The 27,074-nt window shown below is 31.2% G+C and overlaps 1 protein-coding gene across 13 annotated transcripts in view; it reads left to right on the forward strand.

The window, feature by feature from the left end:
- The window catches only part of NRXN1 (neurexin 1), a 1,007,449-nt gene that overhangs the window by 83,120 nt on the left and 897,255 nt on the right, over window positions 1-27,074 (forward strand). For 7 of the 13 annotated variants that reach the window (XM_039887176.1, XM_039887177.1, XM_039887184.1 and 4 more), the window contains exons 3-5: window positions 16,596-16,613; window positions 19,861-19,890; window positions 20,661-20,672. The exons of 2 other annotated variants lie outside the window; for them this stretch is intronic. In XM_039887176.1, coding sequence (XP_039743110.1) covers window positions 16,596-16,613; window positions 19,861-19,890; window positions 20,661-20,672 — 60 coding nt within the window. The remainder of the gene's footprint in view (window positions 1-16,595; window positions 16,614-19,860; window positions 19,891-20,660; window positions 20,673-27,074) is intronic. 4 more of the 13 variants (XM_039887185.1, XM_039887183.1, XM_039887187.1 and 1 more) reach the window with 1 other exon arrangement.

Here is a 27,074-nt window from a genome sequence, read left to right on the forward strand (position 1 = left end):
ATGCAGTTTGCATTCTCTGAGGTTATCCCAAAGTAGATCTATGTTTTAAGACTTTCAGGGGTCTTAAAACATAGAGCTGAAAAGAGCAACAATTAATAATAATAATAACAACAATAACAATACTTCACAAGTAAGTCTATGTCATTGTTTTTCAAAGTGTTTTCAAATATTGAGTCCCTTGAATTTTATAACAGACTTATAAATTCGGTTTTTCATGGTTTTTCTAATTTATGTTCGGAGACAGAATAATTTAGAAATGTTCAGAAATTTGTCAAGTTTTCACATCGGGTGTATACTCCCTTGTCTTTACCTGATGTATACATAATGATTTTCTAAGATAATTCTGTACATTGTACTACCTGAGAATAGGGATCTAGGTCAGGGATCAGCAAGCTATGGCTCAGGTTAGGCATACATACTGTGATCTATAATCATGTAGACTACTGAGCTAAAAATGACCCAATCAGTTTTGTTTTCTTTTAAATAAAGTTTTATTTGAACACAGTCATGCACATTTGTTTACATATTGTTTGTGACTGCTTTCACACTACAATGACAGAACTAAGTGGTTGCAACAGAGACCATATGGCCTGCAAATCCTAAAATATTCACTATCTGGTCCTGTATAGAAAAATTGACCAGCTCCTCATCCAGATCATCACTTGAACTAGAGGCTGTATGTAGATGTTAGAATGCTGTTTATAGTGCACTGTTGTTAGTGTAAATAACATTCATTTGTTAATTTACACACATCCCTATGCATTAATTATGGGTTTTAGTACACTGCAGTGCTAGCTGAGCCTGAGTCCTTCAAGCACAGGGTTATCTAATTATTGCCTCTAGAGGCTTTAATCAAATCCTCCTTATAGAAAACAAACAAATGATTAGCCTTTACATTGCAAACATAAACAGGAATTTGACTCATGAATTTCCTAATTATACTGCACCATTTTGGAAATCAGTCGGTATTCAAATTCTTGCTGTTACTCTGTACACAATTTCCTTTTGCAAGATAGAAGTATTGGATAAAAAAAAAAAGGTTGCTGTTAAATATGTTAGAAGTAAAGTTGGGTTTAATTTAAACATTTTTTCCTATGTGCTCATACAGATTGATTAAAGGAAAATAAGGAAGTAATTGAATGTCTTGTATATCAATTACATGATATATATTTTATATGACTTATTAATTCTTATAATAATCCTATAAAGTATATTTCATTATTTCCATTTAAAATATGAGGAAAATGAGGCCCATGATGTGAAATGATCTACCTATTGTCGCATTGTAGTTTATGATGAAGCCCAATGGAATTCTTAATCTCTGGACCCAGCTATGAGTTCCTTCCACCATAACTTGTTGCCTCAGCCATTTCTGTAAACAGTGCCTAAAATGAATCTGTTCTTCCCAATTATTTTTTCAACATCTGCTTTTAGTTGTATATAACAATTGGCAAAATACATACACATCCCTGGTTGTATAGAACTAGATTGTCCTGCTTACTGTTATAGCCATGTGAAGAATAAATTCTAAAATAAGATCTACAAATGTGGGTTTTTTTTAATTCTATCTAAACAAATACTACCAAGCTCTGCATATTTTGAGTGTTAAAGCCAATTTTGATTTTATTAGAGTTACGAGGTAGTTCTTAATTTCTCCTCCCCAATGTCTTCCATCATTTATCAAAAATCAAATGCCAAGATTGTCCACAAATAAATTTTCTTCTTAAGTTATTGTCTTTAAGGAATTCCTTGGAAGAAATAGAAAGAATACCTATAGGAAATAATTTCCTTTTCTTTACTATCTTCTAACATATTTTCAGTGTCTTTGCAGCATGTATTATTTTTTGAAAGTTATATCACATTGTATTTTCTTTATCTTTTTGTTGAAGACTTATCTGGACGAGATTGTGAGTCTTCTTTTATTTTCCCAGAGCTTCATAGAAGTCCTCACAGACAGGAATTTTTATTGAGTTGATTGCTTTTCATTTAGATCTTTACAAGGCTTGTGGGATATTTCCTAGGACATTATTCTTGATGGGAAAAGTTACATGGAGGTTAGCCTTGGTTAGGGTTATAATCCATTCCGATGTTTTATAAAACATCCGTTTTACAGGTTCCATTGTATGTCACTGGTCTAGAAAGCAGCATAGAAATGTTTTTAGTATGTCTGGTTGTTAATGACACTTCTGTGTTAGCCTAACCCTCCTGGGCCTCATTTTTTCACATGTAATGTGAAAATAAGGTCATATGTAAACTCCATCTTTATTTGACACAGACAAATTTTAAATGTTTTGCTTGCAAAGTCAGAAATGTCGTTTCGGATGCTCTCTTTTTTTTTGCAGGGTTAGAGAGGGGCATTAGTTAATTCATTATTTTTTGTCAGTTTTTCAAACCTCTCAATACTGGAATTTGTTTGCAAGAAAATTAGAATTTCAGTTCCGTACTTGAAATTCACATGAAAAAAATTTTTTAGCCAATTTTGGATTATTACCCTTAATTAAGGAGTATGCAGCTTTGTTTGGATTTGTTAGCTGAAGTCTGATTTTAACAACTTTGCTTGTTATTGATACCATTCCTTTTGGAATTGTATTCAAAGTTGTGATCCAGAGGCCATTTCACCAAGGTTTTATCATGCATTATGAAGGTGGGCCTTTGATTTGACTAATCTTTTACACAATATAGTATTCATTTCAGTTTTACAATTCTAAAACTAAATTTCTAAACTAAATTTCACTTTATTATTTTTAAAAAGATAAATTTGGTCAGAATTTCAGGAGCCATAAATAGGAAATAATTACATTTCCCAGGATGCTGTATTTAAAGCTAGGCCTTGTATAGTAATGCCTTCAAAGGAAATTCACTTAAAAATTTAATCGACTACAACATGATTCTATACAGTGGATAATTCAGTTATCTCTGCTGTCTGAGTTAACTACAGTATGAAAAATTATTCTAGTCAGCCCACATGATTGGAACCAGAAAGTGTTTATCATATTTACTAGATTAGCATCCCTAAAGGTAGTATAGAAGTGATTAAAGAAAAGTTTATTTATATATTTATCACGTATACAACTGATGTATTTTCTTTGAATTATTTTAATTGGATGGAATATTTTAATTTAGTAATTACACATCAGGTACCATGATGAGCAATTTGAGTGAAACTCGAGATTCTTTGGTCCAAAATTCAGAGAATGTAATTTTTAAATACTTTTCTGATTTTTAAAGTTTATCAGAGTAAAATTGGCAGGAAAACTAAAAGTTACTTGAGGTCATCTTAAAATGTCACTAGTCTAATTGTGCTAAAGAGTCACATCCCATCCAATACAAATATATGAACGTGACACCTCATTATAATTAATAAATCCTAAAACATTAAAGTTATGAAAAATAAATGTGGTTCTTATTTCATTAAAATAATTTTATTTACTAAAAATACTTGTTTCTATTGATATATTTCTATTGAATATTAGATTATAGTTAGGAAACAATGTTAATATTGCAGAGATAGATTTTTTAAAAATAAGTCCTATAAGAAGCTATTATTATACTGGGATTGCCTGCATTCTGTTTTTTTCTTTAACTTATAATATTTTGCTTTCTACAGATATACTGATAAACCTTTAGGATACATGTGATTAATTGGAAATTTGTGAAATCTCCATAATATAGAGTAAAGAACATAGAACTTTGGGTCAGAAGACCTGATTACTACTTTAGTCATTTAATTTTCATTTATTTTCTCATATTTATTGAGTATTTATAAGTTCCAGGCAAAGTGCTAATAACCATATATAAAGTGGTAAAGAAAATTGATATTATTTGCACTTCATTGGATTTTACTAGTTACTCTTTTTCAAAGTAATCTTGGCTACATCATTATGATAAATATATTACACAAAAGGCTTTGTGAATTTAAGTGACAATTATATTCTGCTGCATCACTATCTTCTTCTTCTTCTTCTTCTTCTTCTTCTTCTTCTTCTTCTTCTTCTTCTTCATCATCATCATCATCATCATCATTGTTAGATCTCCTTAAGAAACAACAATCCACTGAGGAAACAGTTTGAAAATGCCTAATTAATGAATCTGCCTCCGAATGATATTTCAATTGAAACTAATACTAAAATCCTTTGATTAACTTTGTGCAAATAGAAATGTTTTCAGTTGTTAAAGTTCCCCACTTCCGATGTGAGAATGTAATAATTAAAGGCAGTTTATTGTGGCAAGTAAATTCTGCCTATGAAAACAAATTTACTCATATTCATCCCATATTTTAGTTTTATAGAAGCTATCCAGAAAGTTAAGATAGGAAATTAATTACTCATTAAAACACATTTATTAAGCAACTCCTATATGAATACACCATGCTAGAAGCTGAACAAAGAGGAATATAAAAGGGCCCTGACTGCTCTTAAGCAACTTACAATTTGTATAGGGAAACATTAATTATAATAATGTCATGGCTAGCATCATTAAACAGATACAATCTATACATAAAATGCTTTACTATCTGTCATTATTAAATAAGTGCTTTTATGGTCTTTCACTGCTATGCGCTACAGCCTCTCTGTGAAGAAGTTAAACATTTAGCAAATGAGAAAATTAAGGAAATGTTTAAAAAGTATCTTGATTCCTAAAACTGATTTGTGGTGGCTGAGCCTAGAGTTAGTGTCCTTCTAAGCTCCCTTCCAATTCCTTCTTCAGGGAGAATGAGATGAAACATTTAAAGTGTTGCATATTGTCAGGAAATGCCTAGATTCTCCACGGATTTCTGGTTTCTAAGAGATTCAGTGTATTTGTTGATCCCGACAGCTCATTCAACTCATTTTTACTCTTCGAATATTTTCATACATATTTACAAACTTTAAAGTGATCGATTTAATTACTTCATTTAATAGGTCCATTTAAAATTATCAAGTCTATTGTCGCAAACTCCATACAGAATAGGTCCCATACTACTCCAAGAGAAGCATATTAATTAAAAAAAAAAAAAAAAGATGAAGCTGCCCATTCGCTATTTCAAAAAATAGTGACTTTTCTACACTTTTTCCATCCTGTTTTCTCCATGGGTTGCTTAATACTTGCAACATAGCACATTTTAAACATATTTACTTCAGATAACTATAAGGTACACATTTTCTAAGCTACCGGTACTGCCACAAGCTGCATTTGTTAGGAGATATGAGCCATTCCACATACTGTACATATTGCAGTTGTTTTCTCATTATTATAATAGTATCAAAAATTGATTAAGTTTTTTATGGCATGTTTATTTTATGTACAGGTGAGTTTCACCTAGTAATACAAGATCTGAAATAGTACTGTCCTAGTTAAGACTGCTTCAACAAAGTACTATAGACTGGGTGGCTTATAAAAATGAGAAATGTATTCTGCACAGTCTAGAAGCTGGAAGACTGAAGCTAGTATGGCCCAAGTCCAGTGAGAGCTCCTTTCCAAGTTGAAGACTGCCAGCTTCTCATGTCTTCACATGATGGAGACCAGAGAGAGAAAGAAAACTCTCTCATGACTCTTGTCGGGATACCGATTTCATTCACGAGGGCTCCACTCCCGTTACATCATATAATCCTAATTACTTCTCAAAGCCCCCACCTCCTAAGGCCATCATATTGAGAAGTAGTGTTTCAACATGTGAATTTGGATGGCGGGGGTGGTAGGGTGGGGCAGACACAGAGAGTCCACAACAGGTACTGAGTTAGGATGCTGATTTTGGTTTTACACCATATGATTCCTTTTTTGGAGAAAGAGAAATATCTAGTCATGTCATATAATCTCTTTCAAACCATTTTAACACTGGGGCTGGACTAAAGTGTCAGAGGACCATAAGTACCCTTTGGGAATCATCTGTACTTTTTGGTACTTAATTTACTTACCAGATAACAGCTCATTGGGATATCTAGATTAAATGTTCTTCATTAATATATTGAGACTATAAATATAGATAATTTTTGTTTCCATTCTTAAATTGCCTCACTTCCATTACTGTGTAAAAGTGAAGATTGGATGTCACCAATCATGAAAAAGGGCACTTTTGTATAATAAATGAATAATGTTTAATTTTAGGAGCAGGCCTACATTCTTAACATACTGAAAGTAGACTTAGCAGGTCTACACTAAATTGTTATTGTACATCTTATTCATTCGTTATGTGAAACTTTAGTCCATCATTTCATCTACTTTTTTTTTTTTTTTTTTTGCTGTTACTATTTCACAATCAATGCTTTCATACTCAGGACTATTTTTCACTTCTCTGCTCATATTTTTTATTTCCCTACACAGTGGTGCATTTGTTATCATGTAATAGCCTTTTAACAGGATCTTGGACTTTTGTAGAATTAACTGTACACATTTGAGCTGTTCCTTTTATCCTTTTATACTTCCTTGTCTCTGGTGTATTTTAGTGTTACAGAAATTTTGATCCTTTTATTTGCCCATTTGGTTTATTTCTCTATAGTGTATTACTCTGTAAGAGGCCTATATTATAGAAAGGAAGTCTTTGACTTATTATACTGTAAGAGCACTTATTGTATGAGATTGTAGGATGGGGGTACTTTTTACTAATTTGAAAACTAATGTTATTGAACTATTTTATGTAAAAAAAATTTGTCACAGATAAAATCTATGACAATTAAATAACATAATGGAGAATATTGAGAAAATTGGAAAGAAATTAAGAGTAAGAAGATTTTATAATGCTTGTTTAATTTACTTAAAAATCAAAACATGTTTAATATTTTCTCATTATCTGTGAGGTTTAAAGGAAGAATGTATGATGAAAATAGTAAAAATTGTCCACAGTTTGAATTATTTAAAGACATTTTAGCATGAAGACAGAAATTTTTTTATTAGGGTTATTCCCAATTTTTGTTTTTATTTTGATATTAAAATGCAAATATTACACAGTTCTCTACAGTGCACAAATGCAATAATCATATCTAAACAGGTTTTCTTTTAAAAGTATCATTGTGAATTTTATTTTTTTCCTTTTGTGAATAAAAGTAACAAGGAACATTTACATTATATGAACAGCTTTATATTAAAAGATATTGCCAAAGAAGTGGTAATTTAAAATTCTTAACCTTCCCAATAGGACTTTCTACAATGATGGAAATTTTCATTATCTGTGATGTCCAGTCTGGTAGCCAGTGGCCACATGTGGCTATTGAAAATGTGGAATTTGGTTAATACAACTTAGGAACTAAATTTTTAATTTAATTTAATTTTAATTGAAATATAATTAGTAATATGTGTCTGGTGGCTAAGATAGTGGACAGTGCAGTTAGAAAATGCTTCTTTTCTCTTTCAATATGGACAAACATAAAATTAAGAGAGGGAAAGATAGAGAAGTTTAGAATTTATTTAATACTTATTATTAATAGATAAATATCTTTCTAGTGGAGTAAAATATTACACTTAACCCAATGAAGAACTGTGAGAGTTAGGGGTGCTGACCCTCTATCAGTCACAATCCATGTATTACTTTTGACTCCCCAAAACTAAACTAATAATAACCTGTCGACCTTAGTAACATAAACAGTCAATTATCATTTAATTTGTATTTCATATATATTGCATTTTGTATTCCTACAATAAATTAAGCTAAAGGGAAAATGCTATTAAGAAAATTATAAGAAATAAAAAATACATTTACAATATTTAATGAAAAGAATTCACAAATAGATGGACCTGCACAGTCCAAACCTGTGTTCAAGGGTCAACTGTAGAAGAAAATAATTTTTGTTGAGAAAAATATCAAAGTTTGAATTTGTTCATGAAAGCAAGTACTAAATGGGTATACGTGCGTGCATGTGTCAAAGAGTGACACACGTGCTTGTTTTGATGTTTAGGACGGAGTTTATGGATTGAAGTGGTTACAATATCATTGTATTGCCACGAATTTTAAAACAACTTATAATGAACTATAACTTGATGAGATTATTTTGAAAATTAAATCTTCAGCTTGGAACTTGTTTTGGGGAGAAAAAATGCATGCTTTCCAGTAATCAGAAAGCAGTTTATAAAAATGTCAAAAAATAATTAGTTGTATCATATTAATATTATTCTATTCTTAAAAGTATAAAAAGAGCTGCTTTGATTGATGGAGTTAACACTTTAATATGCTTTAAAAGAGTCCACAAAAGAAATTTCTCTGTCTTTCAGCATGTTTTCTTAAGCAGTGAATGACTATTTCAGGAAAAGATAAGACAGGGAATTATAAGGCTTCCTTAAAAGCTTATATTTGTGGTAATTTGGTTTTATGGATCAGTAAATCAACAGATAAAGGATATATTATTAAATTTCCTGGCTCACTCTTCAACATGGGCTTGCATTCATATGAGCCTAATTAAGTATTAGATAACAACCCAAACTTCTACATGTATGAACTCTTCAAAAATATAGAACTAGTTGTAGCTATGAACAAACTATTTTGTTCTTAGCCTGTAATGTAAAACTTTTTTTATTTTAAAAATAAAATAGAAGTTTGGATATATATTTAATTTAATTTTTCTTACTTGTTTATTGATTCAGATTTTTAAAGATTAGAACTTGCTGCTCAGTTCCCAGGAGATTCGCCATACAGCATGTATGTAAAAAGTAGTAAAAGTAATATTTTCATCAGATTTGCATTTTATAACTAAAATGAAAGAGTAAATATACTTTATATGGAAAATTCATATTATATTGCCTAACCTTCCAAATATTTGACTTAGAATGAAATTGTCTTTTTGGTTCAGATATTTTAAAAAGGAAACAATTCAATATGCTGCAAATGAAATGAAGACTTTTCCTTAAATTTTAAAGACAACAAGAAATTTGTGGAATAATTCTTTCTTTGTGGAATAATTCTTTCATTAGTAAATGTGTTTACCTATGGACATTTCTAGTGGTTAGAATGTCCATAGGTAAACACATTTACTAATGTGAACCTGCTTTTTGCTGTTAAAGTGGGGCAAAGATTTTCTAAGCTTATATTTTTCTTGAAATTATTTATTCTAATACTACAGGGAAGAAGAATGTTGCAGTATCTTTTTTCTCAGTAAAGGAAATTAACAGTATTAATTTTTTCTTTGACCTCATAGACTCAACACATAAGTGCAATTAAGGAAGAAATATTTTCCTTAAAATATTTCTGTATTCTTTCAGCAGGATCAAAGAAATCATATATACAGTCTTACTCTTTTATTATATTACCTTTTTAAAAAAAGTAATGATAATACACTTTGATAATAGTTCCAGGTATATAACACAGCCTTAGCATTACCCTATATTGTCCAAATTCTTCATGTTCATTTGATTTTTAAAACAATATTTTGAAATCTACACAAACTTTGGCAAGAAACCTTAAAACATACTTTCTAGACATTCAAATCTTCCAGTTTCTATTTGGGTACCTTGGGCAAGTCACCCAACCACCATGATGAGATAACATAAGGATTATATAAGATGATGTTCATGAAAGTCCATTTAAAGTGGCAAGACTGCTCAAGTATTAATATATTATTTTTTATTCTTATTTCTCTTGAACATTTGGAACAAGTTACTTGAGATCTTTGTAAAACATTTTATGAAAATTACACTCGCTTTGTTTTTTGCTTTCCAATAATTGATTCTAAAGAATGAAATAATGTTTTGGATTAACTTGATAATAATGTTTTGGATTAACTTGCATTATATTTCGGTGGCAAAGGATAGAAAAGTTTCTAGGAAAACCACCAGCATACAAATATTAAATTAAACCATATTAAATTATTAATATTTGACCAATTTTTATCTGAAAACAGCGATTTCTTATGTTTCAACTTCAACTGTTATTGGACTAAATGATTTCAGTCTTTGGAGAAGCAGAGGGATTCTTCATGACTATCTTCCTATTGAAATGTCCTCACTGAAAAAAGATTATTAGGTAGTTGGTTCATTATAGGTAACATTTTAGTCAACTTTGGAGACTCTTGGAAAATTTTAACATGCTATGTAATTTATTTAGGAAAAAAAAAATCTCCAAAACAACCAATCAATCAACCAACCAACCAGTCCAATCCCTTTAAAATGATTTTCAGTGACTTCTATAAACCTTTAAAATTACATTAACTATAAATTATAAAAATATGCAAATATCTTGAGCTTTAAACACTAAAGAAAATGAAAAAACTAAAAGTTCTGAAGAACTAAAAGATTCTTTTAATATTTTATGCATTTTTCTTTCTAGATTATTTATTAACATGTGCAAGGATTCTATTGAATTAAACCTAACATGTAATAAATTATCTTTTTTTGAAATAAAATTTTGTTTTTGTGCGTAAGAATATATATTATTGGCAGGTCAGTTTCACATTGTATGAATCATTTTCTATTTAGTATACACAAGTCTAATGTGTTAAGTTCTAAATTTAAGACTTCTTTTTACAATATGCTTTACTTAGTCATATTTTTGTGCAATGCTCCCTTAATTTAATGACAAAATATGTTTGCTTTTTCTCAGAGCTGTTAAACAGATTTGTTTTGGACCAATCTGAGAACCTAAGTATAGATGAGTAAAATCCGAAGTATTTGAAAGTTTGTGAAAAATCTCTGTAATAAAATGATTTGTGGAAAAAAAAAAAAGGTATAAATCTAGCATATGTAAGACAGTTCTTTCAAATGAAGGGCCATCAGTGTCTTTTAGCAGTTCACCTATTCTCCATTTTAATGTTGGAGAACATAGGACACATTGCAGAATATTCTCTGTTGGTATGGTATCACACAGACCAGAAGGTGTCTCATTTATTTGTTCATAAGGACAGTCACATCTGAAAGTCAATGGCCTAACCACATAACCGTCGGAAGGGGTGAAATGTTGAATAGGCAGGTAGGGGTGTTTTTAAATTTATTCTCCCAACTTCAATCCAAGAACTTTTCTGCTCTACAGTCTAAAGTATAATGATTCCAAACTCTTAGAAAGGAAGCACTACTCAACTAAACCAACTTTCTTTGGAGAGCTGTGTAGCAGTGATTGAACAATTTTTACAACAATATTAAATGCACTGGTCCTTCCCTAAATCCACCTATTGAAATAAATATATAAATGTTAACTCTCAAAGTTTGGATGTAGGGAAGAATATAGGCTATAAAAGCAAAGCAAAATCCTTGTAATAGTTCCTCATGAAAAGAAAATTTTAAATTGTGTACAATATAGTTTATGTGAGCCATTCAATATATATTTTAATATATTGGCTAATAACTATTAAATTCCATTAGGTCCATTGAACAACTTAAATACTATAAGAATCTGCCATATAATTAGGCTTCCTTTCTTCTCTCCCTCCTTCCTTCCCTCCCTTCCTCCCTTAACAAAATGGAGATTTTTGCATTGAATGCCACAGACTTCTTTGTAATTAAATTGGCACTCATGTGAAGCAGAAACACAGGTAGTCTCCAGTTTATGAAAGTGCTATTCTACAAGTTCTTTGAATAAAAAAGTTGAAACTGGTATCACATTTTCCTATGGCAACAACATTGTAAGGCAAAGCAAACTTCTCAAACCACTTTACAAAAGGACTCATTAATTCTATAGTATACTTGAATCATAGTATTATACAAAAAATATAGTCAGACATTGCCCATCATGTTCCTAGGGAAATGTTTTTTATAGTTTCAAGTGAGATGTCAGTAACATATCTCTGCTGCAAGTTGCTTTGGAAATACCACTCCTTTTACTCCTGAATAGCGAAGAGAGTAGGAAAAAAAAAAATTAGCTACTCTCTTTGGCTCTCCTCATGCCCTCGGACCAGGATTAGTAGGCTAGGTGGGGTGTCATTTAGGTGGATTTAAATTAAGTTTCAGAGGCCACTTGTTGAAAAGCATTTTGAAACTAGCCAGATTCCTGCCCAGGCTTTTTCTTTGCTGCCTTAAGCCTCCATAATGGACCTTTTTGCTTCATTTTCTGGTGAACCTCCTGTTGATTCTGGCCAGCATTTCTCTTCCTCTTGCTGACTACTACACAAATCCACAGTCTCAATGATTTCCTCCATTCCCCAGTCCTAGAAACATTCTAGAGGTTCTCACTGCTAACACCAAAAGAAAAATAAAATAAAACAAAACTCCATCCTATGCCACCATGGGGACCAGACTGTGCTTTACTGGCATTTAATCTCCAAAATCAGAGGTAATGTCTTGAAAGGTAATGTGAGGGGCTAGAAAGGAGATGACAGAAGCTAGCAAACTCAATGTGTGTAAGAAGAAAACAGCTGCTTATTTTGCATTTCTCCTTCTGCTGGCTAGTACTGCCACCAGTTTTGCTACTATGTACCCCACCTTGGAGGGCATGGATCTGGGTTGGATAGCCACCTACTGTAGTGGCAGTTTTAATGGAGGAGAGGGAGAGCCAAAAATATTAAGGGAGCCAGTCACAGGCAACTAGCAGAGAAGGAAGGAACCAAAGAGAAAGAAAGCTCAAGTAGCAACAAATTTTTGGCCAATTTTTAATGTAAAATATAGCACATAAGTTGATTGCTGCTTGTACATTTAGATGAACCCTTTTATATTGCTAAACTTAAAAACTGATTATACAAAAAGGAGTTATTTGTGATATTCTATTCCAGACTTTATCCACTGATTGTGATTACATTTCTGATCTTCTTTGTATTTAAACAAGCACATTCGTTTGCTTACTCATTTTTCTAGAAATATGTAATTAAGATTGAGTGCAAAAAAATATTGTCACGATAGATTAAAGTAACTGTCCTTGCATTCTTATAGGCTGGGGGCCAAAGGAAAAGTTTTGTGGAGATGCTCTTTTGAAGTAATTTAAAAACATACAATGTAACAGTCTACAGCTTCCCTTCATATCAATGCACCACCATCATTCATAGCATGATTGATATTCTGGTGCCTAATTTCCATCACCGAGAGGGAAGCATGTCTTATCTGAAAGAAAAATTAAAGTTGAGGTATATTTTTCATGGTTTTGTATTCATTCTTTTCACAATTAAAAGGGGGGAAAAAGACTGTGATCTTTGTAAGTGGCATGGTAATTATAGTAAAATTATTAAGAGACTCGCTTTATGTATACAGCATAATTAGGTGAACAGAATTAAGAAGTCAGGGTTTTCAGCATTCCAACCAATTTCCCCTAACTTGACAATGTCTGCAGGTAAGGCTGGATGGACTGCTTTCTATATCACATTAAAGCAAAATATTCTGTTTTATCTTTATACTGTTGGCATGACAATTTCAGCACCTCTCTCTGTTGCTGTTCAAAACCAAATTAGTATTTGATTGCATAAGAATCTACAGAGAAAGTAATAGTTAATGTGATAAGGAAAAAAAAAAAAGCTATTCTTTTTAAACTGAATATTCTTTGCTTTGTCCAAAAACCAAGCAGAAAGGAAAGAGAAAAGGAAAAATACCTGAAGAATGATTGTAAACACTAGAGCCACATCCAAATTCTGAAATAATATGGGATCATCTTTAGGTTTTAAATGAACTAAAACCAACAAATGGATACCAAAGGGATAGAATAGAATGAAACAACTAAAGAGATTTTTTTTATCCTATCATTGAATCTGTTCCAAGCCACTTTCCTTCTTTCCTTTCCTTTCCTTTCCTCCTCCCTCCTCCTCCTCCTCCTCTTCCTCCACTCTCCTCTCCTCCTCCTCTTCCTCCTCTTCCTCCTCCTCCTCCTCACTCCTACTCCTCCTCCTCCTCCTCTCCTCCCTTCTTCTTCTTCTTCTTCTTCTTCTTCTTCTTCTTCTTTCCTTCTTCCTCCTCCTCCTCCTCCTCCTCTCTTCTCATCATCATCATCGCTCATCACCATCATCATCATCATCATCATCATCATCATCATCATCATCATCATATCATCATCATCACATCATTATTATTTCTTCATTTGACTGGCTGTTATTTCTATTTCTTTATTTATTTCTATTTATTTCATATTTCTTCTTCATTCTTCCATCATCATCATCATTATTTTAACAACTTCTTTATTTTATTATTGTGTACAACTAACAACTTTGACAAACTGGCTATTATTTATTTTGGCTGTTATTTTATTTATTTCTGACTGTTGTCTAACAGCTATTTATTTGCTATTTGGCTATTTTGTATTTATTTCAACAATGTTCATCATCATCATCATCATCATCATCCTCATCATCATCATCATCATCCTTTAACATTATTTCTTCCATTATTTTCCTCTTTATTTTATTCCATCATCATCATCATCATCATCATTCATTATTTTATCAACCATTATTTATTTTTATCACTCCTCATCGGCTTCTTCACTCACTCATTCCCCTCCTCCTCCTCCTTCTCATCTCCCCATCATCATCTCCTCCTCTTTCTAATAGGAGTTAATGTATAACTTTAATACTTTGATTTTTCTTTTAATCTAAATCTTCTGAAACAGACCATTTTTCTAAACTTGCTCAACTCAGAATTTATTTGCATTTGGGGCATGACTTGAATTTGCATACAGAGAGTCCCATCAGTCATGATTTGCTTAATGAATAAGAGCTCAGAAAGCTGCTAGAAGGGCGGATGGGATGAACGGCACCAACTGTGGCCCTGTGCCTTAGTTAAAAGTGAAACGAGAACTTGCTTTTAGGAGAGCAAATCAACGATCCTGATTTTATTAGCATAACTTTCCTTCCTAATATCTTTCTTAGCAATTTATAAAATTGGTGTCAAGCCTGGACCGGTTTTATTTTGTTAGCTTGTTTTTCATTTTTCTTTTCCTATTAGGCTTCTATGAAGCATTTTACCAAAACTTCTTTCTGGGATTGTACTACTCACAACCATATTTGCCAGTCTTTTGCTTATAGAAATGAAATAGTGCTATAGTAATCGATAGACCTTCTCGGCACTTGACTCTCTTTTAGCTCCCTGAATTTAGTATACTCTACATATTAAATAATCTTGTTTAAAATAATATGGGGAATAAAATTTCAAAGGACAGTTAGTATAAAACCAAAGTGTATCTTAAATATTGAAAGAATCTAGAGTTTTGTATAACTTCCAACATAAAGCAGTAAAACAAAATTTTAATAATTGTGTCCATGTCATGCCTGAGTTGCCATTGAAAAAGTAACAAATTCAGTCTAATTCCTTATTTGGTAGCTTGGAAACCAAAACCAAACAATAAATGGATATCACATACCAAATATTTCAATCACTTAAAAAAATTTCTTTTAAAATCAACTCTGGAAAACCAAATACTTTGTGTAGATATTATTGTTCATATTTACCCACTAGCTGTTTTCTATTATATATTAAGACCATATCAGTAAATATGGCTGTGGTGGTATTTCCGTCCAGCTAATATTTTTAAACAAAATCGACATTTTAAAATTCACTTTTAGTAACTTTAATCATTAAAAATTTATTTGTTGAACCTTATGAAACGATGCATTTGTAGTTTTTCTCTCACATTTCTATGTTTGCTGTTGTTTTATTCTTTATAAACACTTTTGATCAAATGACCACTTTAAAAAAAGTTCTGCAAATTAAAGAACGAGACTAGAAATTCCAACATAGATATACTTACCATTGGAAAATTTTTGATAAGTACAGAAACCTTGCTCTCACCCCAGTCTCAAAAACAGTTTTCCCTTACATTCCCTACCTGATGCTAAACTCTGTGTCTCAAATAGTTCTTGAATTATCTAGTAGGTACTAATGATAGTTTAAATCCATACCCTTACATTGATTATATGTAGAAAATACATAAAAAAATGCTTGTATATATATACATGCACATATGGAAATATATTTAAATATATGAAAAAATAAATTTAATACAACCGTATGGAAATATAAAAGAAAGTTTACCTAATACTGTCATGATCTTAATTCTATTTATAGTCACACCTGAAACTTAAGTACAAAGTGAATAAATCTCGATAAACTTTTTCTGATGGACAGCTCCCAAATGGACTTGTCTTTCAGTGGTTACTTTTTCTACTTAACATTTAAAAATTAGCATTTTAATAATTACAATAAATTATCATTCACAATAAAATATGAACACTATAAGCCAAATAAATTTTAGATTTTAATTGCATAAATTTATGTTACATTTCTTTAAGAAATCGAAGTATTAGAAATACTTAAAGGCCATAATAATAAATGGATTACCTATTTGGTAGAACTGGAATATCTTTAAGTGAGATTTCATGGCTATTTTCAATGGACTTTCATCCAAGTACAAATCAGAATTTTGAAATAGGATTTTAGTTTTGTGTAAAATAAAATTCTAAAAGATTAAAAAATAATTGCCTGGAAAAAACTAGGCCAGTCACATGTAAGAATGATGTTTGCTTTACAGAGGGCAGTGAAAAACTTTTTAAAACTCCTTGCTCAGCACACGGCAATATTACTGAAGTTAAGTATCACATTTTTAAGATGCTGCCAGTGGGAGGGAACCTGCTTCCCGTGATTTTGTTTCCCCCTTTGAATGGTAGCAATGGAGCATTTGCATGATGTGTTTGGTGCCTTGCATGAGGAAGACATGCAAAGGCAAGGTCCAGTCTGCATGCTGCTTAATGAATGTTTTTCCTTTTCTCTCCCTCCTTGTCATGTGCTTTCAGAAGACAACAATGTGGAAGGTGGGTGCTTTTTACTTTATTTTTCCAACTCTCATTTACCTTTTATTTCTTAGTATTAATAGAGTACATCTCGAATTTAGACGGTAAGTTGAACTTTTTTCTGAGCGTTTGTTGATTTCTGAATTGTGTATCACTTTTCATATAGAACACACGTACTCTCAGCCCCATCAGTCCCAAATATATAAAACTCCTCCCACCTTAATTCCAACCCTTGATGGACTTCAGCATCCCATCTAAACCTTAGAATACATGTTACAGTGTTCTGTATAGAAAAATGATACAATCCTGCTTTTATTTTAAATGAGAAAGAACATAGTGCATGATCCTTTATTTTTTTCTTAATCAAAATGGTGTCTTTTAAAGTTGTTTAGCATTACATCATCTCAAGATCATTGGTTTAGTTTTAAATGATTTGATTTATAAAAAGAATGAAAAATAAAGTAGTGACTATAAGCAAGAGGCATCAATTTAGATTAAAAAATAAGCCTTTGGCCAGTGGAAATGAAAGCATACAGCACTCCAACATGATGCCTGGTAAGTATATTTGTAATATTCTGTGTCTGTTAAATAAACCACAGTATTTATTCAAGTTTTTCTAAAATTATCTCAAGGAATTTTGAGAAAGGTGTACAATTTTTTTCTATAGAATCCAACAAACTAAGCATATTTCAGCATTCTTATCTTTAAAATACTCAAATGCATTAGTTAATATGCTGCCAAACAAATCTTTTAAGGATAAATATGTGAAAAGAACTAGATAGAGCAAAGAATTGTGTAAGGGAAATTGATATTCTATCAATTTATGTAATTACAGCATTAACAGTTATTGCATGAATAATTTACTGATATGTATATGTTTGAAGAAGCATTTAACATATTTCACTGCAATACTTTGAAATAAAGACATTCTGTAAGAATAATGTACTTTTCTACAGAATGAGAGATTTCTTAGAAAAGGACTTTCCATTGAAGGTTATAGATAAATAGCCAATAGAGTTACTGAGATTTGACGTTTCAAATAAAGAACAATTCATGGTAATACGGGTTGATCACTAGCAAAGTTAATTATATTATTTGTCATTCTTTAGGGACAGTATAGCTGCTTAGGTACTGAATATTTCTGTTCAATTGTTTAATAAGTAAAGTAGATTAAAACTTCAAAAGAAATCATCAGTGATTATCTTTCCAAGTATTGGCTCTGTATAAGGCTTTTGTTTTTCTATACTATAATTTTAATAGCACGTGGATATGCACTTGATATTACCCTGCAGGTCAGACATCTTCCAGAATCAGTCTCATTTATATTGTGCATGTAAATTGAGATTGAAAGTTTCTTTTTAAATATTTTTTCAACTTCCTTTGCATTTCTTTAATCATCCTGTAAAGTTTCATGTTTTTGTTCTTTTCTCTTTAAATCCACTTGCATTCTAAGGGATTTTAAAACCAGCCTTATAAGCATGAGTGCCTCTCTTCTCACACACACTCATCCCATGGAAAATTTTTACAAGATTTTCAGAGGCTAGGCCCTTATAAACTATTATAATAAAGTTTATTCAATCATAATTTTAACATCTGTTTGTAACTTGACTTTGGCAATATAGTCGAGCTCCCTTAAAAGTAGAAAATCTAGCATGAGGAATGTCTAGCGTGAGTTGAATGTATTCATTTTTATCCCTACTAAGGTGATAACAAATAAATATATTTATTAATATACTTGATAAATATATTAAAAAACATTAGAGGTGTCTAATATATTTAATAAAAATTAGATCCGATAGATAATTCTCTGATTTAGTGTATAAAAAGTTATAAACTATTATTAAGAAATATATATATAGTAGTTTTAAAAGTGAAATTAAATGAAAAATTATATAACTTGGACAGATAAGCCACTAAGCATATAAAATATCATGAATCACCAACAGATCATAAACTTTCCAATCTGACTGTGTGATTTTTTTTGGTTAAAATCACTTAGGAAATATCAAAAGAGGTTAGATTACAGAATCCTTAAACTCTTTTGTTGAATAATTTTCATATTGTGATTGATTATATGATTATAATTGTATCTGCCCCACAGGGATGTTTAAATACCCCTAAACTTTGAGGAAAATAATACTGATTATTTCAGTATTGATGCAAGTAATGCATAATGTTATGTTGCTCAAATAAAATCTCAAACATATTTGAAATAACACTGGGAAATATAAATTTTATTAAAATTATATTGCTCTAATATTTTCCCATATTATTGAAATATACACTGATTGAGGAGTAGCTAATTTTTTTAATTCAGAATAAAGAACTAGGAACTATGTCTTTCAGTAAAAAGTATCTACTTGGATAGTGAAAGAACCTTTTAAAAATATTAGAAATATTCTTTAAAAAAGGAATGATCTTCAACCTGAAGTTAATTGTTAAGCAAGAGATAATAAATTATTTAAATAAAGAGAATTCAGTATTTTAGAAAACTTCCTTGAAATTATTTTTCATATTTGTGTATATATTATATACTCATTTAAATTAACTCATAGCTTAGTATTGAAGTCACATTTAAATAAAATGCTGAATAATTTTGTTCTTCATGGAAAATTATTTGAACCTATTTAAAGCTGATCCATTATTTCTTAAAAACATTCTGTAGTAAATTCTAACTTTACAACTGCATGTCTAATGATCTTTTTTTGTATTTGAACAAGCTTAGTCAACTGCTACATGTGTCAGACAAGGAGACATTTCTGCATTATCATTTCAGTGTGACTAAGGATTTTTTTAAATTTAATTTTGAAACTTCTCATTTTTTGACGAGGGGAAAAAGATCAGACCCAGCCCATATTTCAGGTATTCCTTTGGGTTTTTAAATATCTGATTTTATCACCAAAGAATGACAGGCCCTGTGGGGGCAGTGTTCAAAACAGTCTCATCAAAGGGCATGAAGGGCAGATGCAATATTTAGGGGATTGGTTGGATTTTAAGTCATGCTCTTATGCTCTTAATTGTTCCAACTGATACAAAGAAGAAATACACAGTGCAGCATATGCCAGTGTTTAAATTGCAGTTCTATAACTCTTTGCCCCAAAGCATTCCAACCAGGGGTTGAAAGAATGCTTTTTGATTTGCCTCTGTGATACAGACATGTCTCATAGGAAAAACAATGTCTGTCACCGAACATTTTTTGTCACCGTGACAACCCTGCCTTCCCATGCTCCCTTGTTTATTGCTGACTGTGCTCTTGTTTCCCTTCAAGGTCTGGCGCACCTGATGATGGGCGACCAAGGTATGGGCTCTGTTCCTTTTCCACTCTGCTTTCAGTGTTTTCTTGTTTCATAGCTGCTTTCAAACCATCAGTGCCAAGAATGGGAAAATGCTTGCGAATTATCTGGCTGCAAATTAAATACATAACTTTTGTTCAAATTTTTCCATGTGCTTCTCTCCTCTTTATTTGATGGTTTGATTTTGGTTTACTCCTTTGACTTTTATTTTTTGTTCATTCTTTACGCTATAATATTTACAAATAAATGAGACATAAAAACTTGTAATTGAAAGTTCCCATACATTTATCAGCATATGCAGTTAAAGGTAGTTAAAGGAAAGAAGAACCATCAGAAATTAATATCTGAAAAAGGATATTCAGTTTAATCTATTGTACCAAAAAGAGTCCATTTTTCACCCATGCATGGCAGTTTGGAAACATGCAGACGTCTTTGGCTTCTGGCTTCTAGAATGCTGAGTATAGTGTTCCACAGAATCAATATTTCTTTTACCTATAGTCATTGTATACCTCTTTTTTGTGTAATTTTTAAAGCGAGCATGGGCTTTCCAGTTTCTTTGCATGTATTAATTACCTTTAAAAAAGGCAAGTTTCTTAACATGTACTTATTGTATCTCCATTTGTTTTCAAACCCTTATTTATACTTTCTTGTCTTGTTTAATTTTCAAAGAGTAGCACAGATACATATATTCATAATTCTTATTGTTGTTTCTCTCCTCTTTATTCTCTTTGTATGGAAACCCTTTCTTCATGGAACCATTTCATCAAACCCATAGGTAAAAGTAAAGGTATTACATTATTTTATTTCTCCTTAATATCATCTGTATGAATTACAGTATGTCTAAGTTATGCAAATATATTTAGACCTTTTTGGAATTTGTAATGGGCACTGGGAGGTAGGTATGAGTGTAATGAATATTTTATGAATTTAAGGTAAGAAAAATTCATCAAAATGTTTCACTCTGTTTTTTTCTTGCTCTTTAGAGTAATTTGTTTCATGTCAGCTGCTTATATAATTAGTGTATTTAAAAATTAGCTACAGGTTTTGGTGTCAGCTTTTGCAGTATCATTTAATGGTGGTTAAATGATGAGCATAGTCACTGTGCATATGTCATCTTCAAACATTCAACTCTGGAGCACACCTTCCCTAGCTATTCTGCATTGAGATATAAGTCTGAGCATGTGCACATTGAAATGGTACTGCTATGGGCTCATCACCTTGTTGTCTGCTATATGTCATATATGCACACTAACTCCATGATAACCTGAAAAAGGCAGTATTGTGAAAGAGAAAAAAAGGAGCAAGAGAAGCCTGTTCTTTCTTCTGTGCATACACACTAACTTTGTTTTGAGAATGTTTTTGGTCCAGTGTACATCTCTGCATCACTTGGTAAGTCAGGCATGTGTACTCTTTTGACAGCATCGGTGCCAAATTTAAAAGCATGTGCAATTTGTCATTTAGAATCATCCACATTGTGTTTAGTGCTTTCATTAAAAGGAATATATGGTATGCAGTGTGGCAAATATGCATACTAGCCTTTAAATTAAACATTTGAAACTGTGTGTTAGTGAATGTGTCCGTGGTCTCCAGTTTTTTGGGTTTGATTTTGGTTATTTTGAACACAAGATTGTGTTCTATCCTTGAATTCTCTGAAACTTTCTTATGCTCTGAATCTTAAACTAGCTAATTGGGACTAAAGCTCACAGTTCTGCTCCTTTATGTTTGTGTCATCTAAGAGGGAAATTTTTCTGCTTAAAAAACAGCTGAACATGAGCCGGACAATAAATAAGAAATGATATCAAAGTTTTAAAGATATAAAATAGAGCTTTAGAAACAAATGTGTTTGGATACTTTGAGCTAATAAAAAGAAAGTATGATATTGCAGTTTGTGTTTTGGTCAATCATTTTCAGTAATATAATTTAATCTCATTTTAAGCCTTCCAGGAACTGTGCAAATGACATTAGGCATTGGTTTTTTTGGAGATTTTATTATTTGGGATAATTCTTAAACTTTTTTTTTTTGAGGCCAAACTGATACCCGCTTTTCTTTCTTAAGTGGGCATTTCCTACCATGTTCCTTAGTATAAGACTCAGAATGGAATAGCAGGAACTGTATTTATATTTTACTAGCTGAGTGGTTTATCTGTATGAATTTGTATATGTTCATGTATATGTCTATATGAATGAATGTTTATACACAAACTTTCTGAATATCGCACACGCATATATATATTTATATATATTCATTATGTTGTGAATGGTAACTCTTAAAAATGATTTTCTAATTAACTAACCCTAAATAAGGAATAATTATTGTTTATACTTAGCTGATATTTGTTTCAGTGTAATTTATTTTAAGTGTGACTTAATTTCATTCAGTTTTACTGTCAGTCTTAAATGTTTTCTGTTGACATGAGTGTCAAACATATTTTTACTTCAGTTTTCATCAAATTTTATTCCTCAATCAACATAGCACTGCAGAAGATAGGAATTTGGTTTTTCCTTTATATTCTTCTTCTGTTAATATGCTTTTTGATGTTAAATGGGGAACAAAGATTTAAGATGGACTTGAGTATTTTGCAAATCAGAGTGGTCTCTTTATATTTTGGTTTATTAGATGTATATAAATGAGAAATGTGATTTATGTCTTCTTTAATTGCATATTAATTAAACAAATCTGCATTCTAGAGCAAAAATATGATCTTGACTACGACATGGTATCCGCATTCAGAGTGTCAATACAATAAGGAAATAAACACATGTGGACAGGTTAGTGTAAATGACAGAATGGAAGTGCTATGAGAGTGGTAAAAAGTGATCTGCATTCATAAAGGTAAAGATAAGATGAATCAGGGTCTCCCTTAGGTAGATACGTCTGCCTTGTGCCACCTCTTGGAGAAGTCAAAAAATGTCTAGCAACTTTACGTTGTAGCTTCTTATCTCAGGTTAAAGTCTACTTATATATAAAATAAGTGTTGACCTGCTTAGTCTAAAATAACTGATTTGCATTGTAAATTCATGCCTCCTAAATCTTTCTATCACAATATAATCCTGGAGAGTTTTTCTTGACACAACTTTTCTCTTTAGGAGTAGTGAATCGAGAGCCTCTGGAATGAATATCTGTGGATTAATATCTTTCTTTTTAGAATCCAGAAACAAAATTGGATTCAAGAACATTATTGTTATCATTGTTATTTCTTCTGTATGAATTCTTACATATTTTCTAAATTTTAAAATGCCCAGTGATAAATGAATGCATATCATTAAAAAAAAAAGTAAAAAAAGAAATAATTCATCTAAAGAGAATATTTCCTCTGATAACCTCTTCCTCCAACTCCCCAGTCTTCTCTCTAGAGGTATCACTTTGTGGTGTGTCCTTACAGAGTTGGCGTGGAGCCTTCCATATGCCCTAATTAATTTTTCTAGGTTTGGAAACTGAAAAACCCCTTATGATTTGTACATGGCAAAAACAGTTAAGTCAGCTGGAGACATGTTAAGGATCACTGTTGTGTGCTAGCAGAATTCTAATGAGTGAAATGAAAGCTTTCTCACTCTTCCCATAGGCCACTGTGCCTCATATTTTCAATTGGTCCTTCTATTTCAGACTCTAGAGTCAATTATTTGGATTTGTTTTCTTGTTTTATAAATAAGGATATGTCTCTTTTAACTGGATGCAGTTAGGAATAAACTTTGTTTCAATAAATTATAGCTTTTTTTGCGATAGCTGAAGAGATTAGAGCAAACTTCACTTCTGCTGTTTGTGGCTATATGGATTCAAATGATCTTTGTGAAATTGCAGTTGCTTTTTTTTAGGCTTGAAATTTGTCAGCGGTATCATTAGGACCATAGATAATGCTATCTTTGTTCTCCATTCTATTTAGAATTTAGGTTTATCTATTTGTCTGGGAATTTAGTTGTTTTTTGTTTTTGTTTGTTTTCTGTGTATGTTTAACTGGTCATGTCATTCCAACAATTGCTTTATTTGTTTATATTTTACGCTAATGGTTGTCTGAGAGGAATGAGTGACCATTTAAATAAGAAAATGTTAAAGTAATTTATACTGCAAATCCAGCTATCATGGATTCAGGAGCACAGGTTAAAAATTGTCAGTTAAATGTTGGTGCTTTGTATTTTCCTTCATAGCAATGATCATAATTGCAATTGCATATTTATATAAGTGATTATATATTTAATATCAACTTTTCCTATTAGGCTGTAAGCTCCATGAGAGCAGGAAGGTTCTATTTTTGACCATTGTATTTCTTTTTGACCATTGTATTTCCAGATATTTTTCATACTGTCTCTTGAATTTTCCATTTTCATGATTTAAGTATGTGTGTGGGAATGGGTGGCATATTGGAGGAGGTAGAGGTGAAGAAGATTGTGAAGGGTTTGGAGTGGACAAAGTATGTGGTAGAAAAAGAACAGGAAACTTATTCAAATAGCTAAAAAGAATTGTTGCAACAGATTATATGGAATTCTCTGTCTCTGTCTCTAAGCTTTCTGTCACTTCCTATCATTCATATCCTTTTCCAAAGTTGCAGTACATCTTTTCAGTAAGGCATCATTCTCATATCATTTTAATGTGCCTTAGCATATGTACAGCAGTGGGTCTGTAAGAAAATAAAGTCAATGAATTTTTGTATTTAAGGGTTTTCAAAAATTTTAATGTGATTCACTGTCACAGTGGCAAATAATCAAATTTTATTTTTTTAATTTTCACTATTCATGTGATAGCAGGTACAAGAATTTTCCTAAATTCAGATCTGATGTTATATTACTTTATGTGGTTTCCATGAGTTCTTTATTTTAAATCTCACTGTATCAACTGTGATAATACATAAGACCTGTGTCTGGAGTTTGGATTGTAAACTTTCAAAAAAGCCAAAATTTGAGTCTTATTTTGTGATATGAGTGTATTTGCTGTTCCTTGCATTCATAAATCCTAACAGCATATTTGAAAAATAAATGTTCATTCTGCTGTTTCGAATGGACATTTGTTTGATTATGCAAGTTTCTCATGTTACTAGAAGACCAAGGTATTACAATTGTCAAGCATATAATTACACATTTTATAAATGCCTATATTTTATTGTATTAGTGAAAATGAAGATCTTCAAATAGAATAATTTATAAAGAAAGTAAAAATAGATTTTTTTCAAAACTAACTGTGTTGATACCTAGATATAATGGACTCTACTACAACTAATTAATAAACAATATCAAAGGTTATGTTGTAAAGCTGTATCTGTAATGTCATACCACAACTAATATTTAATTATATTTACACTTAAGATAGACTAGATATGATGAATACTTAGAAAGGAGTAAAGCATTTAGTATTTTCATACTTTTTTTTTCATTTTCAGGATTTTTGGTAATCTTTCAACTCTAGCATTGCTATAAAGTTAATTTGTCTGTTACTTCCTATCACTAACATCATGATGCATATTTATTTTATAACTTTTGAGTACATTTGCTATAGTTTTTGATATAAAACTAATTTTGAAAATATGTTTCTCTTTAGTATGGTTTCTTAAATCATATTTCCTCCTTTGGCTTCATAATATTAAGTATTCTGCATTTTTTTAGAAACATCTGTGATATTGACAGAATCTTGCTGTATTGAAATGCCTGTGTTAATGCATATGCAAACTAAGAAATATTTTATTTTGGATTATCTATTATGACTTCTACTGTTGCAGTACTGGATGCTCCTCATTCACAGCCATGGAATGGGAAAAGACCAGAATTTCACTACATAAAGTTAATCCTTAAATATCTACTTCCTTGATAGGATATATATAGAAGGCTATGTGACTATTTAGAAATGATATTTATTTTGCATTTCTTCTTTAGCCTTCATGCCCATCAATTCTGGGTACAATCAACAAAAGTTACTTGAAGAGTAAATATTTATGTATTTTCTCTTGCTACGATTTAATCAATTTTGTCATATTTATTACTAATAAAAGTTCCAGTTCCTATGTATCTCTGCACTCTTGACTCTGTAATGGGAAGTGTTCCACGTATTTATACAGTCTGTAAATAATGATGGCATTTGATAACTGATAAACTAAACAAGGGTTTTATTAGACTTGTAGTAGATTAATTCATCCTCAGAGAAGAGCATAGAAAGGACATTCGACAGTTGCCAATTTAAAGAATGAGGTAGTATAAGTATAAATTTAGATGCTTTACTGAAATAGATCATAAATGAAAAAAACACTTAAATTATAGCATGCTGGATTTTAAATGGATTTTTCCTCTACCAAAATATAATTTTATTTTATTTATACATTTAAAAATTATTTTTGTGCATCCAGATTTTTTTTTAAAAAAAGCATCAACAGATTTAGGCTGATAAAAGGATATTTCTTAAATTTTGTTGGCCAGTGATTTTAGAGAACAATGTAATTTCCCAGAGTGCTTAGTTCATATAGTAAAGAAATTTGAATCTTTAGTTAGCATTATAGAATTTTGGAGTAGAGAAAAACATTACAAATCATCTAGAAAAAAACTGTTGACACTCTGAAATATAAGGCATGATAGGGGTCATTGCTTATAATAATAGGCAAAACATTATGGAAATTTTGATCTAAAATAACTGTTATGGAATAACCAACCTTAAGGAGACTTTAAAGACTTTCATCCACTTATATGCCAATAATCATGAAACAGGGTTTCACCCTCTTATTTTTACAAAATAAACTTAAAGTTAGTTCGAAGGAAAGCAACCATAGAGTACTACATAGGATGCTTTTGCTTCTCTTTTTTAAGGTTTCGTTTTTGGTGAGTAAAACTCCACCTTTTAACACGTGAGCAGTATATATCATGTGATGGCCAAGAGTACAAATACAAAGAATTATTGGTACAATGAAGCATTAAAGGTTGATTCTACTCAGTTGAAATTATTTGGATATTTCTGTAACTCTTCACACTTTCACATTTCTCTTGCATACAATAATGAAGCTGAAATGGATTTGGCTCCTCTTTGGCTAAGTACTACTGTTTGGATTAAAATTTACGGGCTGAATGGGACAGAAAGGTAAATAATTTCTCACAGACTGGAAGTACCATCCAGAGAAAACTTTGTTGTGAATTAATATTTTGTCTTACTAATGACAGAGTGATATATGAGTTGCACTTAAACTAACCAGTTAGTCACCTGAAGACCAGATTTTCAAGG

The sequence above is a fragment of the Pteropus medius genome, unplaced genomic scaffold, assembly GCF_902729225.1.
Source record: "Pteropus medius unplaced genomic scaffold, Ma_sr-lr_union100, whole genome shotgun sequence".
NCBI lineage: Eukaryota > Metazoa > Chordata > Mammalia > Chiroptera > Pteropodidae > Pteropus > Pteropus medius.